A 16,724-nucleotide genomic window follows, 5' to 3' on the forward strand; every position below is an offset into this window, starting at 1 on the left:
GTGTGCTAAGTTGCTTCAGTCATGTCCAGCTCTTTGCAACCCTACAGAATGTAGCCCACCCTGCTCCTCTGTCCATGGGATTCTCTAGGCAAGAATACTGGAGTGGGTTGCCATGCCCTCCTCCAGGGGATCTTCCGAGGGATCAAACCCATGTCTCCTGCATTGGCAGGTGGGTTCTTTATGACCAATGCCATCTGGGAAGTCTCCAATCTTACATATAGTTAACACAGTCTATTTTATGACTGACCATTCATTTGCCCAACCTATCCACTCCTAGTGGTTATTATCCAGCCCCAGTATGAGGATCAATCCAATCTTCACTTCTGGTAGAGGTACCACATAATTTCTCATGAAAGCTGAGCTACTAGCCCTGAGGGATGAGTCCCCTGCTGCCCTCCTTGGCCTGCATCTGGTATAACTTACCCCACAAAGACAAGACACACAAATGGCTCTCTGTGTGTTCTTCCACCTAAAGTATGTCACAGCCTGTTTACTTTTGAAGAATTCCTTTATTGGAGTTTCACCTTACCTTGCCACAACTATCTGGCTCTTCATGGCTGAGAGTGAGCCCTGAACAGAAATTCATAACATTTTACAACAGACAATAAACACATGTAGTGCATGGAATCTTTACAATAACACAAACAATCAAACATTTAACAGGATTGTTAAGAAGCAGGAATTTTCTCCTATCCCCTAATAACAGGTAGCTACTTAGCTTTTCAGGTCCTGCAATGAAATGCCCTCCTGCTCAGAATTCCTATTCATAGGAATCCCTGAATCAATTCTTTCTGCATGTTGAGGATGTGTTCCATTAGTTATTAAATGTGCTAAATTTCTGTCCATGGTAGAACCCTTCATTTGTAGCATAATGTGTGTGTGATATTTTCACTTATCACACATTCATGATTCATTAAGGGTGTTTATTTGAAAATTTTTTAAGTTTCATCCATTCAATAGTGTATATCACATTACAACAGTATAGTCCATTCAACTTGAATTTATTTGAGTGACTTTCTCCTATTTTCTGTAAGATTTATAAGTCTATACTTTTTACATTTCCTACAATGAAATCCAAATTTTCACAAGTTGCCATCACTCCCCCAAATCAGTTATATCAAAGTTATTCTTCATGACCACTACTATATTAATTTATATTCCCTGAAGCCTGTTTCCTTTCCCTGAATTAGCCTATTGGAGGTCCTTCTTGGATCTTGTCCACTGACCAACAGATAACTGGAATTCAAAGCTATTCCTGAATTTCCTACATTTCTACTCAGACAATTTACCCATATATGAACTTTCTGTTGGTGACTTTGTGACTTCTAAATGAAGTCTTTTTCTCATCTGTATTTCTTAAGTCCAGAAATGTCTACTTATTTTGAAGGCTTTTTTCATACTCCATCACTTTGATGGGTTTTATTCCCAGCATGAACTAAATATTTTATATTCCATAAGGGCTCACCTACTTCAACACTGGGACCTTCCTTGCTGGCTATGACTGAAAATCACAGAGAAAAGAAATTACTCATGGTTTCATTTATACTGAGTAAATTATAAGCCATGAACAAGGACCTCAAATACTCTTTATAAAGTTTTTCTTCCATTTGCATTCCCTGATACTTGGTAAACTCTGCCTCCTACAGAGACATGCTCATCCTGGTCCCATCCAGAGCATTCCCTCCCTCATGAGTTCTCTTCTGTGATGTGCCACTATGACTTCCCATATTTGTCACACTTAAATATTCCCCTCCAGTATGGATTCTTTTATGCTTGGTGAGATTTGATCTGATATTGAAAGCCTTCCCACACTCGTTACATTGGTATAGCTTCTTTCCAGTGTGGATCCTTTTGTGTTGGTCAAGGACTGATCTATAATTGAAGGATTTCCCACACTCACAATTATAGGGCTGCTGCCCGCTATGGACACTTTTATGGTTGATAAGACTCGAGTGTGAGATGTATGCTTTCCCACACTCATCACATCCATAGGGTTTCTCACCTGTGTGTATCCTTTTATGTACTGTGAGGCCTGAGCTGTTCCTGAATGCCTTCCCACAGCCATCACACACATAGGGTTTTTCCCCCGTATGAATCCTCTTGTGTTGGGAAAGGAGTGAGCTATAACTGAAAGACTTCCCACATTCAACACATTTGAAGGGTTTCTCCCCAAGATGGACTCTTTTATGGCTTATAAGAGTTCTGTTTGAGAAAAAAGCTTTCCCACATTCATCACATGTGTAGGGGGTCTTGCCAGGGTGGGTACTTTTATGGTTGATAAGGCTTGAGTGTGAGATGTAGGCTTTTCCACACACATCACATTTATAGGGCTTCTCACCAGTATGAATTCTTTTATGCACTTTAAGGCTCGAGTTGTTTCTGAAGACCTTTTCACATCTGTCACATTCATAAGGTTTCTCTCTAGTGTGGACCCTTCTGTGTTGAGAAAGAAGTGAGGTGTAGTTAAAAGATTTCTCACACACATCGCATTTGTAGGGCTTCTCCCCAAGATGAATTTTTTTGTGATTTATAAGGGTTCGGTATGTGATAAAGGCTTTCTCACACTCATCACACTTATAGGGCTTTTCCCCAGGGTGTACACTTTTATGATTTATAAGGCTTGAAAGTGAGATGTAGGCCTTCCCACATTCTTCACATTTGTAAGGTCTCTCCCCAGTGTGGATTCGTTTATGGACTTTAAGGCCTGAATTATTTCTGAAGGCTTTTCCACACTCATCACACCCAAAGGGTTTCTCCCTTGTATGAATCCTTTTATGTTGTTCAAGGGCAGAGCTGTAATTGAAGGATTTTTCACAATAACTACATTTATAGGGCTTCTCCCCAAGATGGATTCCTTTGTGGTTTTTAAGGCTAGAGCGTGAGATATAGGCTTTTCCACACACATCACACTTATATGGTTTTTCCCCAGTATGGAGTCGCCTGTGGACTTTGAGTCCTGAATTGTTTCTGAAAGTTTTTCCACAGACATCACATACATAAGGTCTCTCTCCAGTGTGAATTGTTCTGTGTTGAAGAAGAAGTGAGTTATAGCTGAATGATTTTCCACACTCCTTACATTCATGGGCTTTCTTCCCAGGGTGAATGCTTTTATGGACTGCCAGGCCTGAGCTATAGCTGAATGCTTTGCCACAGACATCACATTTGTAAGGTTTCTCTCCTGTGTGGATCCTTTTATGCACAATAAGGCCTGAACTATTCCTGAAAGCCTTCCCACATTCATCACATTCATAAGGTTTCTCTCCAGTGTGGATAACTTTATGTTGAATGAGGAGAGAACTATAATTAAATGATTTTTCACATTCATCACATTTATAAGGTTTATCTCCAAAGTGGATGCTTTTATGATTTAGAAGTGTTCTGCAGGTAATGAAGGCCTTCCCACACTCATCACATTCATAGGGTTTCTCCCCTGTATGAATCCTTTTGTGGACTCTAAGGCCAGAGCTATTACTGAAGGTTTTCCCACAGATGTCACATTCATAGGGCTTCTCACCTGTGTGGATCCTTTTGTGGACTCTAAGGCCAGAGCTGTTCCTGAAGGCCTTCCCACACTCACCACACTCATAGGGCTTCTCCCCAGTGTGAATTCTCTTATGCTGATCCAAAACTGAGCTATAATTGAAGGATTTTCCACACTCATCACACTTACAGTTCTTTTCTCCAGAATGGGTGCTTTTGTGGTTTATAAGGCTGGAATAGGACATGTAGGCTTTCCCACATTCCTCACACTTGTACGGCTTCTCCCCAGTATGGATCCTCTTGTGGACTCGAAGGCTTGAGCTGCTCCGGAAAGTCCCTCCACAGTCATCGCACTCATAGCGTTTTTCACCAGTGTGCATAATTTTATGTTGAACAAGTCGGGAATTATATTTGAAGGATTTCCCACAGTCATCACATTTATGTGATTTCTTAACAGCACTGGCTTTTTGCTGTAGACTGGGATGAGAGTTTCCATTAATGCTCTCCACACATTTGACTTGTTCACTGTTTTTCTGTTCTATAGGGACAGTCTGGTGTGTAACATATTTTGAGCTCAGATGTAAGCTTTTCTCAGATGCCTCATCTTCCTGTTCTGTCTTTATATTTGCTGTATTCCTGGCTTTGCCAATCTTTTCCCTGAAGCCACTTTTGTCTTCCTTCATTCTTTTTCCCTCAGGCTTGTCCATCTGATTTTCTACCTTGCTATCCCAATCACAAGTTTCACCAACCTTAGACTCCTGCATATGATCCTTGTGAAGACCTTCCACTTTTGGCCACACAGATTCTGCATTTCGAATATTTTCATACTTTTCAGTTGATTCCTCATCCTCAGTGCCCCTCATCTTCAAATGTGACACTAAACCAAGAAAATGAAAATGATACCTTCACTTTAGAAAAACTGAAGGAATTAATATCCAAATTCACTCATTTACTCCACAAATGTTTACTGACCACATATGGTGTGATAGGTACCATTTTTAATGGCTAGGGATACAATCATGGACATGCCGACATTTCTGCCCCTGTGGAGTAATGTTAAAATGCTAAAGCCCTGGGTTGCCAATGGAACAGGGATGTTTTCTATTCCTGCATAATAGCTTACCATGATGGCAAGTTGAAATGGATTGGAGTGATGCACAGAATCAAGGGCAACATTGACCATTTGTTGAAAAATGCCACCTAGTCTCTGAAAAGCAAACAGAGGGTTGAACGAGTCTCTGAAGAACAGGAGACAGAAAGATTAATAAGACAAAAGCTAAGAAGTCATAATCAGCAGAGGGTTGGCAAAACTAAAGGAGAAATCAGTACATGAGTGGAGGTAATGGGGAGTTGGTTATGAAATCATGAGGACAGTCATGTCAGAGATGAGAAAGAAAACAAGCTGCAGATGCCTGTTGTTGGTATAGCCTCCTGGATTTCCTCTCCAAGAAAACATTGACCCTGGAGAGTGGTTTAGTCAGGGAAGAACTCTACATGGAAGAACACATTCTGGCTTGCCAGGCAGATTCATTCATTCCCACTTTATGAACAGGCTAACTGCAGTCAGAGCATATCAAAGATCAGAAGCTAAAATACAAACTGTCAAGCAAAGGAAATGATACTGCCTAGGCATAAATACCTAGCTGTATGAGCCCCAAAAAAGCTACTTAAGCTCTTTATGCCAGTTTCCTCATCTGTAAAATGAGGGCAATAGAACTGATGTATTAAATAACATACATAAGGTATGGAGAACACTGTCAGTCACTTGGTTAATTGCCAGTCACGTGCTATATGCTATAGCACCTAATTCATTATTTAATCAAGATCAGGTTATTGGATCAGGGTTGGAACCCGGGGATAAACCACAGGACTCAGGAAAGACAAACTCTTTCTCAAAGCAGATTTTAAGGCCCAGGCAATGACTCCTTATTCCCTTGAAGGCACTCTACACACAGCTGGCACTCTGTCAGCACGCACCTGCTAGAAGACTGACTCTTGAGAACAGAAGCAACAGTTCTAACTTAGTTGTCTCCCAACCTTAGACAATTAGACATTTGTAATTAGACATAGTTAAAATTCAGACCTCCCTCTTACCTGGGTATCAGACCCCCACCTTGGTCAGTACTCTGTAATTCTACTTAGAAACTCTATGTGAACATGTGATAAGAAAGCAGAGGCAATAAAAGAAAAGTAAGATATATACTCTGGAGTGGACACATATAAACACCTGCACTCATGATCCAATTTATGCTTACAGGAGTGAATAATGTACTCTGAATTAACATTTATAGAACAGGAGGAGCTAGGAACTCAGAATATCACCAGGAAGCTAAAATAAAGAATCACTTGGTAGACATTTAAAAAAATGAAGATGAAAAGGTAGTTCATCTGAGAAGGCTTCACAAAATGACTATTAAGTAATATCAGGTAAGAGATCATTAGAAGTCACTGAAGAATGGTGGCACAACTGTAGTTCCATGCTCCCTTTCTTTACAACCTTGGGCAGAGCAGTCATGCCATTTAAAATGTGAGGGCTACTGAGTGGTCACTGGAAATCCAGACCATCAATAGCAACACACCTTTTATCTGTGCTCTGAATCCTGCTCCTATCACATGAGGGACACTGCTCCACCCATTCCCTTTGATCTGGGGCCCTCCACCTCTACTCACCCTCAGCTCTGAGAAGAGAAAGATGTTCAACTTTCTACAACACAAAATCAAATCCCCTGAAATTGCCAGGGAAACACAAAATTTGTCAGGGTGGAAAAAGAGAAAAAGAAAAACTGTAAGGCAGGAGAACTACTCATACTATTTAAATATTCCAAAGGCTGTTATAACTAAAATAGTGTGGTGAAAAGTGAAAGTGTTAGTTGCTCAGTTGTGTCTGACTCTTTGCAAGCCCATGAACTGTAGCCCACCAAGCTTTTCTGTCCACAGAATTCTCTAGGCAAGGATACTGGAGTGGGTAGCCATTCCCTTCTCCAGGGGATCTTCCTGACTAAGGGATCAAACCTGGGTCTGCTGCATTGCAGATGGATTCTCTACTGTCTGAACCAAACAGCCAAACAGGGAAGCCCAAACAGTGTGGTACTGGTATATAAAAAAACAGAATAGGATAAAAATCCAGAATAGTTCCAATTATACACAGAATCAAGTATACGATAAAGGTGGTATTTCAAATTAATGAAGCAAAAATGGTCTCTTTAATAGTGTTGGAAGTAGATCCATTCTTTACATCATTCACAGGAATAAACTCTAAATGTAAGTGAAGTGAAGTGAAAGTTGTTCAGTCATGTCCAACTCTCTGCGACCCCATGGACTATACAGTCCATGGAATTCTCCAGGCCAGAAAACTGGAGTGGGTAGCCTATCCCTTTTCCAGGGGATCTTCTCAACCCAGGGATCAAACCCAGGTCTCCTGCATTGCACGCAGATTCTTTACCAGCTAAGCCACAAGGGAAGCCCAAGAATACTGGAGTGGGTAGCCAATCCCTTCTCCAGACGATCTTCCTGACCCGCAAATCAAACTAGGGTCTCCAGCATTGTAGGCAGATTCTTCACCAACTGAGCTATCAGGGAAGCCCTCTCCAAATGTAGCAGAACTCTAAATATTAAAAAGTGACACTAAAAAAAATAAAATAAAAAGTGACACCAGAAGAAAACATGGGTGAATGCCTCTATAACCTGAGTACAGAAGAAGTTTTTTATGACCCAGATGCAATAAAAGATTAACAAAGCTGATTACATAGAAATAAAAGTAAACTTGCATGGCAAAAAATACCATTAGCAAAACCCAAAAAAAATAAATGACAAAGTAGAAGAAAATATCTGCAACATATATATAAAGGCTAATATCTCTAATATACAATGTTTTAAAGTTAAAGAGACTAAAAATCCTACAGAAAATGAGTAAAGAACATGAACAAACAATTCATATAAAGAAATACTAAAGTGGTCCTTAAACATGTTTTCAATTTCACTCATAATAAGAGAAATGCAAATGAGAACTATACTAAGATCTCACATGTTAGATTGGCAAATATTCAAAAGCTTAAAAATATACTCTTTGGGTGAGGCTGTGGAGATAGTCTCATACATTACTGAGAATGCAAATTGGCATAACCTCTGTTGAAGGAAATTTGCCAATACCTACACAACTATGTATGCATTATACTCCAATCCAGAAATCCCATCTAGGAATTTACACTGAAGATACACTTCCAACAATACAAAAGCATATGTGCACGAAGTTATTCATTGTAGCATTATTTTTAATTACAAAATCTAGAAAATCATCTACATGTCCAAGCATAGAAAACTGGTGTATATGGCACATATACACAATGGAGTACTAAAAAGAAGAGGAACATTTCTATAGATTGTTAGGGAGCAATTTCCAGGATATGCTGTAAAGCAAAAGAGAGCATATATGCTACATCTTATGTAAGAAGGAAAATAAAAAATAACAAGCATATAACTGTTATCTTTTTAGTAATGAGAAAATCCACAAAACAGTGAAGGCTGTTTCCTATAAGGTATAGAGTCAGGGAACAGAACAGAAGAGAGAGGGGAAAGAAACACTCTGATTACAGCTTTCTGTATAGCTTTTACTCATGGAAGCATGATAATGTTTTGCAGATTCAAAAAATAAAATGACATCAATAAGACTGGGAAAGGGGGAAAGCCATTAAACTATAAAGTGAATGGGAACCAATGAACTCATTTGTGTTTTACATGAATATGGTAAATATAAGACCTAAACAAAAAAAAAGGAAGAACTAACCCATGTCACTTGGGTACATAATATGTAACTTTGTAACACATACTCTCAGTTTGGGGAAGGCTGGAGTGAGCAGTGGGAAAGAGCTGCAAACAACTTAACTAGTTTGGGAAGGTTTGTTTCCTGTAGTGTTATAGGCAAAGCAATTCAGAAACAGTTTTAGATCTATTACTAGACTGAGTAAATGTGTTGATTTAGTTGGGAGCCAGAGCTCTCCTAGAGGAAGAAGGAACATAATAATATGGAATAGGAGAAGACAAGAAAGACCCTGTGGGGACAAATCAGAGGTATTACTGTGAACTTATGATTTCTAAATTATATACAAATGTGCACATTATATAAATGTACATTCATATGTATGTATATTTGTATGTGGTGGTGGTGGTGTAGTCAATAAGTCATATCTGACTCTTGAGACCCCATGGACTGTAGCCCACCAGGTTCTTCTGCCCATGGGATTTTCCAGGCAAGGATACTGGAGTGGGTTGCCATTTCTTTCTCCAATATTTGTATGTATATGTGTGTAAATGTACATATATTCGCTAGTTTTGTTTGCTGAAAAGCTAAGAATCAAAAATATCTGAGTTAATGAGCACAATACAGCACCTTGTTCTTGGACTCTACTACCATTATCTACTAAAATGAACCTGGAGGATTCCAGGCTGGGGCCAGGATAGGTATAAGATGAGCTGAGACATCGTTATGACAGCAAATAAAAAAATGCTCAACAATGACAAAAAGATGATGTGGGCATATGACAAGACCACAAGAGCCAGCTTCAACACTGAATTTACGCTTCATAGCCATTACATCAAGAATTATAAACCACTGTAAATAGAATTACATGAGTTCATACAGGTACAAATGGGAGAAAGGGAGGCCTCCTGTTTAGAGGAGAATGCCAGGGCTGGTTGGTAAATGTGGAGGGAATAGAGTTGGAAGAAAAAAAAAATCAGCATTCTGCAACTATCAGAGTAAAGACTGGATCAGGGGAGAATTATCAAGGGATTCTAAGTCTAGGGGAATTCTCACGAGAAGCAGTATATATGCAAGGTCTTAAAATACTCCTTCACAGACTGCAAAGGAAAAAATAGTAATCACATAGTGAAGAGATTAAACCATGGCTTGGCTGGTCATCTTAAATTAGTATCACCAATGGGGGCAGATAAACATCATGTGACTCTAGAAGTGACACCCTGAGAAGGACACATCACCTACAGAATGTATTACCTGAACTGAAAAATAAATATCAGGCAGATCAAATAAATCCCAAAAAAGAACATTCTACTAAAAGGTATTTATATTTTTCAAAAGTATCATTGTCATAAAATACAAAAGCTACAGAAATGCTTCACATTAAAGCAGGCTGAAGAGATCTGACCACTAAATTCAATACGTGCTATCAACTGGATCTGTACTGCAGGTAAAGGCTGTTATAAAAAATAACTGTGTCAACAGATGGAACTGGAATATGTATGGTAAGTCAGGCAAAAGTCATTAATAACTTCAAGTTTACTGAAGCTGACAACTGCAATGTAGTTATGCAAGAGAATATCCCTATAAATACATACTGAAGTGTTATGGATAAAGGGCCATGATGTGTAAGTAACCCTCAAATGGTTTAGAAAAATAGATAGATATGCATGAAACAGTAAGAGAAAGAAGATAAAATGAAGTAAAAAGTTAACCACAGGTGAATGAATAAAGGGTATTTTTTTCACTATTTTTTAATGTTTTAAATTTATTTATATTAAAAATGTGATAATTATTAGGATTTTTTATTCTTTATCTTTTAAAAATTTTTATTGGAATACAGCTGATTTAAAATGTTGTTTCTGCTGCATTATTATTGAAAATTTTCTGTATATGGGAAATTATTCCCAATAAAAAGTTTGTGTGTGTGTGTGCGCGCTCACTCGTGTCTGACTCTTTGTGACTCCATAGACAACAGCCTGCCAGGCTTCTCTGTCTATGGAATTTTTCCAGGTAAGAATACTGGATTGGGTTGCCATTTCTTCTCCAGGGGATCTTCCCAATGAAAAAAATGTTAAAGTGTAAATTTAAAATTGTCTCAACTATTCCTTCCCCTTCAGATACTGCTTTTGCCATCCTGCCTCCTGTCCACAGTTGCATATTGAAAAAGTGGTCTTCAAGTCCCATCTCCCCACATGCCACATCTATTCAATCTGATTTATTCCACTCAGGCCATGCTGCATTAGCTTCTTCAGGGCCAGGTGCTGACTCCTGAGTTTGCTGACCCTTGGATGTTCTGGCCCCCTGTTCCATCTGAAACCTTTCCTCTTCTGACTCTACATAATCTTCCTAGGCAGTCCCATCTATATGTGTGGCTCCTATAAGCTGTCTTGCAGAGCCTCATCTCTGGCCCAGACCCCTTCTTCAATTATAGTCTCATATCCACCCATCTTTTCTTCTGAATAAATCAGAAGTGGGCTCTCCCCTTTCCCTCACCACTCCACATCCAAAAGACCATTTAAGACCACCTATACAGTTCTCAACCCCAACTCCATTCCCACTGCCAAGAATATAGTTTAAGCCCTCCTAAATTCCCTTCCAAACTTCTGCCATAGTCTCCCTACCTTCATTCTTAACCCTGTGCAATTTTTCTTCCAACACTATCAAGAATTTTGTAAAATGCACATGTGAGCCCTCCCCAATAAGTGTTTAAAGGCTATCTAGTGTGGTACTTGTGGAGAAGGCAATGACACCCCACTCCAGTACTCTTGCCTGGAAAATCCCATGGATGGAGGAGCCTGGTGGGCTGCAGTCCACGGGGTCAGTAAGAGTCGGACACGACTGAGCGACTTCACTTTCACTTTTCACTTCCATGCATTGGAGAAGGAAATGGCAATCCACTCCAGTGTTCTTGCCTGGAGAATCCCAGGGACGGGAGAGCCTGGTGGGCTGCCGACTATGGGGTCGCACAGAGTTGGACACGACTGAAGTGAAGCAGCAGCAGCAGCAGTATGGTGCTTGAAGCCTTCTGCATCTCACCAGCTGGAGCAACTTGCTGGGGCCATACTAATTCACCCCTTGCTGACACCACACTTAGAATCCTTGGCCCAGATGGTTGGACCCTTTCCCCTCTGAGAGGCTAATTCTCAATTCCCTTCATGTCCTCTGGGATTCCTTGTTTGATTGGCTGTGGCCTGGCCTGGTCTGTGTGAAATTGTAAGTACTTCACTGTTTACACCTCTGGCCTAGGCAGACTCCAGGAGTCTCCCTGTTCTAGCCCTGCTTAACCTCCTCTGTTTGGGGAGAAGCAGATTTTCCTATCATCTGATGTAGTCCACCCAGTCCTCTTAATGACTGAAATCAAAACAGGGCAATATACATGTGCATCTTCACTGAAAGCAGATGGTCAGCAATGGAATTCGTATTATGAATTGACTAAAGAAAATTGATGACTAAGAAAAGGTCAGTCAAAAACACAAGCAGAAAAGCTCAAAAACATAATGATAGTACTAGGAGACTTGCAAACTAGTAGAAGAGTCTAGCAGGAATATAACCAACATATGATAATAATGGCAGACAAAAAGCATGGATGAGGGAAGAAGGGGAAGGGACATACTCTGCTTCAAAGAACTAAGAAAAGTTTCAGGAAGAAAGGGCTAGTTCCAGCAGACAGAAGAGCAGATGCAAAGGGTTGGTGTTCACCATGCCCTGGACATATGAAACACACGATGGCAGGCACAACTGCATAGGTGGGCAAAAATAAGGGCTGCAGCAGGGTCTGCCCATCATACTAAGGAGTCCAGGCTTGATTCAGAGGAGTTTTAGGTGGAGTGGAAAACTCAGATATGCATTTTGGAAGATCACTTATTCTATCAAATCAGGAGGTTAAAGGGGCTAGATAGGAAACATTTTAGGCTTTGTGGGGCACATACAATTCTATCACTTGTTTTTCTTTTTGGCTTGCTTTTAAGCATTTCTTTTAAAATGTAAAAACCATTCTCTGCTTGCAGACCATATAAAAACAGATCAGAGATCCAGAAGTCTGCCAATTCCTGCTAGACAAAATCAAGGAATCAGAATTAATTTAGGATGGTGTGAGATAATGGCATTTTGGCTACATTTGAAGTGTTTTTTGTTTTTTGTTTTTTTAAAGACTATGCTAGGTGAAATGCCATAATGTCTGGAATTTCCTTTAAAATACTTCAACAAAGAAAAATAAAACGGGAAAAAGGAAAAAAATATAGCAGAATCCTAATAATTGTTGAATCTGAATGATGGATATACCAAGTTCATTATACTATTCTACTTTCCTATTATGTTTACACTTTTTCATAATATAAAATTAAAAGAAAGATTACTCATTCTAGTTGCAATGGGAGAATGGATTGAGGAGGAGAGAGAACTGAGTACTAGAGTCTGGAAGATTATTATAATCCAATCAATACTGATGTGGTGGCTAGCTCATGTGTCCCCTATGACACAAGAAAGGAATCACTTCAAAATCACAATTCCTACACAGAAAGAGGGCCAGATGGGTTTAATTTCTTAAAAGTTCTCAAGGCTAAAAGGGAACTCCTCTCTAATCAGTTCTCAACAGAGAGAAAACTAGTTCTATCCATATAGCCTACTTATATAAGTTAAAAGTTTAAGCATAGTAAGACATCCACTCCTTCTAAATTACATAGGACCCACAACATCTGGGCACTTCTGTGCTTCACATTATTCATGTTCTACCACCAATGCCTGGAAAAGCTCATGCAGAGAGTAAGAATCTGTCCTTAATTTTTGCTATCCCTGCCCAGTAAAGTCAGGAGCCACTTCTCAAGAGATTAGACAACTCAGAAGAGAGGAATTGTGGCTTACTCTGGCTGAAAATTCCTGCCTTAACAACAGACTTCAACAAGCAACAGGTACAACACATCTGCAGCTACTGAGGATTTTCAGAGTACCAACCATATTCCACAAATCAATCTACCATCTAGATTCTGTGTCTTAAGTTGTTGGATATTATACTGGACTTGAAAGTGACCAAAAAAAGAAAGAAAAAGAGAAAATAAGAGCGAATATGAGCACAAAATGCTTACAGTCTCGGAAGAAGTGAAAGGATAGGACAAATGAAAGATGAGACTAAGGAGTGTGTGAGAAAAGTGTTATGCAGATGGGAAGAAAGTATGGTTTCTGCTTTAGTTATTGCATTTAGTTTGTAAGTATTGGAATTGTAGATGGTTAACAAAAGTTGGTTCTACTGCTTAATCCTTATGATTAAGGGTGATTATTTCCTTAAAGTAAAAAATGAAATAGATCATTCTCATACCTAGTAATGGGGAAGAAAATCCTAGTCATCCTAAGGAATAAGGTAAGCAAAGGAGATTTTGAAAGGGGGACTGAGAGATTTTCTGAAGCTAAAGGGGCAAGACTGGCTTGAAGAGTGTCATTAATAGACAGTTATTTGGGCTACTGTAAGGCTAAGTATCATAAACACAAGTATCAGGAGAGAAAAGCTACTTGGTTTAATTTGTTCTTCAAACACTGTATGACATGTCAATCCCTTCTTTAAAAATTCTTGCTCAGATATGCCCTGGGACAAAGTCACTGGGTGTTCCGTAGTTTGAAGTTAACAAAGAAACTGGAAACAACCCAAATGGCCTTACTAGATCTTATAAAATGATGGTACATCCAAAACATCCAAAGCCACAGGACTGGAAAAGGTCAGTTTTCATTCCAATCCCAAAGAAAGGCAATGACAAAGAATGTTCAAACTACCGCACAACTGCACTCATTTCACATGCTAGCAAAGTAATGTTCAAAATTCTCAAAGTTAGACTTCAACAGTGCGTGAACTGAGAACTTCCGGATGTTCAAGCTCGATTTAAAAAAGGCAGAGGAACCAGAGATCAAACTGCCAACATCTATTAGATCATAGAAAAAGGGAATTCCAGAAAAACATCTACTTCTGCTTCACTATGCTATGTGCCTTTGACTATGCTAAAGCCTTTGACTGTGTGGATCACAACAAACTGTGGAAAATTCTTCAAGAGATGGGAAAAGCAGACCACCTGACCTGGCTCCTGAGAATTCTGTATGCAGGTCAAGAAGCAAGTTAGAACCGGACATAGAACAAAGGACTGGTTCAAAAATGGGAAAGGAATATGTCAAGGCTGTATATTGTCACCCTGTTTATTTAACTTTATGCAGAGTACATCATGTGAAATACTGGACTAGATAAACCAGAAGCTGGAATCAAGATTGCTGGGAAACATACCAATAATCTCAGATATGCAGATGACACCACCCTTATGGCAGAAAGTAAAGAGGAACTAAAGAGTCTCTTGATGAAAGTTAAAGAGGAGAGTGAAAAAGCTGGCTTAAAACTCAACATTCAAAAAACAAAGATCATGGCATCCAGTCCCATCACTTCATGGCAAATAGATGGGAAAACAATAGAAACAGTGACGCACTTCATTTTGGGGGCTCCAAAATCACTGCAGATGGTGACTGCAGCCATGAAATTAAAAGATGATTGCTCCTTGGAAGAAAAACTATGAGAAACCTAGACAGCATACTAAAAAGCAGAGACATTACTTTGCTTACGAAGGTACGTCTAGTCAAAGCTATGGTTTTCCCAGTAGTCATGTGTGGATGTGAGAGTTGGATCATGAAGGCTGAATGCAGAAGAACTGCTACTTTTGAACCGTGGTGTTGAAGAAAACTCTTAAGAATCCCTTGCACTGCGAGGAGATCAAACCAGTCAATCCTAAAGGAAATCAGTCCTGAATATTCATTGGAAGGACTGATGCTGAAGCTCTAATACTTTGGCCACCTCATGGAAAGAGCCAACTCATTAAAAAAGACCCTGATGCTGGGGAAGATTGAAGGCAGGAGGAGAAGAGGATGACAGAGGATGAGATGGTTGGATGGCATCACTGATTCAATGGCCATAAGTTTGAGCATGCTCCAGAGATGGTGAAGGATAGGGAAGCCTGGCGTGCTGCAGTCCATGGGGTCACAAAGAGTCAGACAAGAGTGACTGAACAACAACAAAAACATTCAAACAATGGCCATGCCACTCCTATACTGCAGTGCTGTATTTAAAGAAAGAAAGAAAGAAAAAAAAAAAGCTTTGTGTTCTGATGACCTCTAACACAGATTAAGTAAAAGAAGCAAGGTGCAGAATTTTGAACAGTACCTTACCACCTGTGTGAAAAAAGGAGGGACTAAGTACATTCAAATTTGCCAATATGTTTGCATAAAGAAACTGGATACACTCAAATTATCTATCAAATGTGGTTGGTTTTCTAAAGGGATTGGGCCTAGAAAGATGGCTGAACAGAGGGAGATCTTTTCATTGATATCTTTTCACATTTTTAATATCTGAACCATATGAATACATTACATAGTCAAAAACTTATTTAAGGAAATATCCTCCTGCTTTCAAAAAGGAAACACTCCTGTGGCCTCCTAATCCAAACGTCTTGGAGCAGCACAGCCAGCCCCAGCCTTCCATTCCTCTTTCACATCCCCACGCCTGGATTCCCTAGAAGCCTCCTCGACCTATTTCTCCCTACCTAGTCAATTCCCTCTCATTGTGAGAGTCAGCGACAAACAGCCTCTTCCCGGATCTCTCGTCTGTACAGAAAGTGAACTCTCCTAGGGCGAAAGCCAGGCAGCGCCTCCCAGCGATTCGATCAACACCTGCGGCAGTAGTCTCTCAACATAACGGCCCCACCAAACAAAACAAAAAAGGTGTGGGGCGGGGAGGTCAAATAACATGACCCCTCGGGATCCTTCCAAAGCTCGTATTCACGCTCAAATCCCAGGGACAAACTTAACTGCCACGGGCGCAGAACTGGGGGCTTTCTTTAAAGCGCTGATTTTCTGGGTTCCCCTTTCGCCCGAGACAGCAGCGAAGAGCTGAGAAACACGGGTATGGGGGCCCCAGCCCTTCTCCACACACCTGGCAGCCCCAACCCAGCCCTGGCCCGCTCGGACAGCCGAAGTTGGGGCCCACAAGGAACCCGGTATGTTCCAGGGGTGGACCCTACACCTCTAGGCCGACCCGAGGTCTTCCCTCCCCTCTACTTCCCCAATGCGCTTCCTAAGGTGTGTGTAGGGAGAGGGCGCGCTTCCTCCCCGACCCCTCCCAAGATCCGAGGAATAGCCGAGACCCGGCCAAGAAGGCAAGGGCGTGGCAAGCTAGGGCCGAGGGCGGGAGCGCGGGCGGCCTCGGACTCACGTACTGGTTGTGGCGGCGCCGCGGGAGCCCGGCCGCCGGCGGGACAAAAGCGCGGACGGCCCGGCCGGAAAAACCCAGGCCCGCTCTGGGGCACTTCCGAGTCCTCTCTACGAGGCTGGAGGACTGACTCGATGATAGCGCCTTTTTTGCTGGCACGTGACCAGTGGCACTCTGCGAAGGCATCCGCGGCTAGAGAGCACTTGTTCCTTTACAGTTTATATATATATATATATATATATATATATATATATATAACAT

The 16,724-nt window shown here is 40.6% G+C and overlaps 1 protein-coding gene across 4 annotated transcripts; it reads right to left on the reverse strand.

Annotated features, from left to right (window-relative positions):
- Nucleotides 1-489: 489 nt before the first annotated feature.
- ZFP62 (ZFP62 zinc finger protein) lies at nucleotides 490-16,511 on the reverse strand. 4 transcript variants are annotated; one of them, XM_086411044.1, is made up of 3 exons: nucleotides 16,471-16,511; nucleotides 4,604-4,687; nucleotides 490-4,357 (listed from the first exon to the last, which is right to left on the reverse strand). In XM_086411044.1, exon 3 carries the CDS (start codon nucleotides 4,341-4,343, stop codon nucleotides 1,641-1,643), a length of 2,703 nt encoding a protein of 900 aa, XP_086267170.1. In that variant the 5' UTR covers nucleotides 4,344-4,357; nucleotides 4,604-4,687; nucleotides 16,471-16,511; the 3' UTR covers nucleotides 490-1,640. The 4 variants fall into 4 exon arrangements, with proteins under 4 accessions (XP_086267170.1, XP_086267173.1, XP_086267169.1 ...); XM_086411047.1 differs by having other exon boundaries at nucleotides 15,799-16,511; XM_086411043.1 differs by lacking the exon at nucleotides 4,604-4,687.
- Between the last annotated feature and the right edge of the window lie 213 nt (nucleotides 16,512-16,724).

The sequence above is a fragment of the Bos grunniens genome, chromosome 7 (genome assembly GCF_055505025.1).
Source record: "Bos grunniens cultivar Pamir isolate PY7600 chromosome 7, Bosgru_T2T1.0, whole genome shotgun sequence".
In the NCBI taxonomy this organism is placed as follows: domain Eukaryota; kingdom Metazoa; phylum Chordata; class Mammalia; order Artiodactyla; family Bovidae; genus Bos; species Bos grunniens.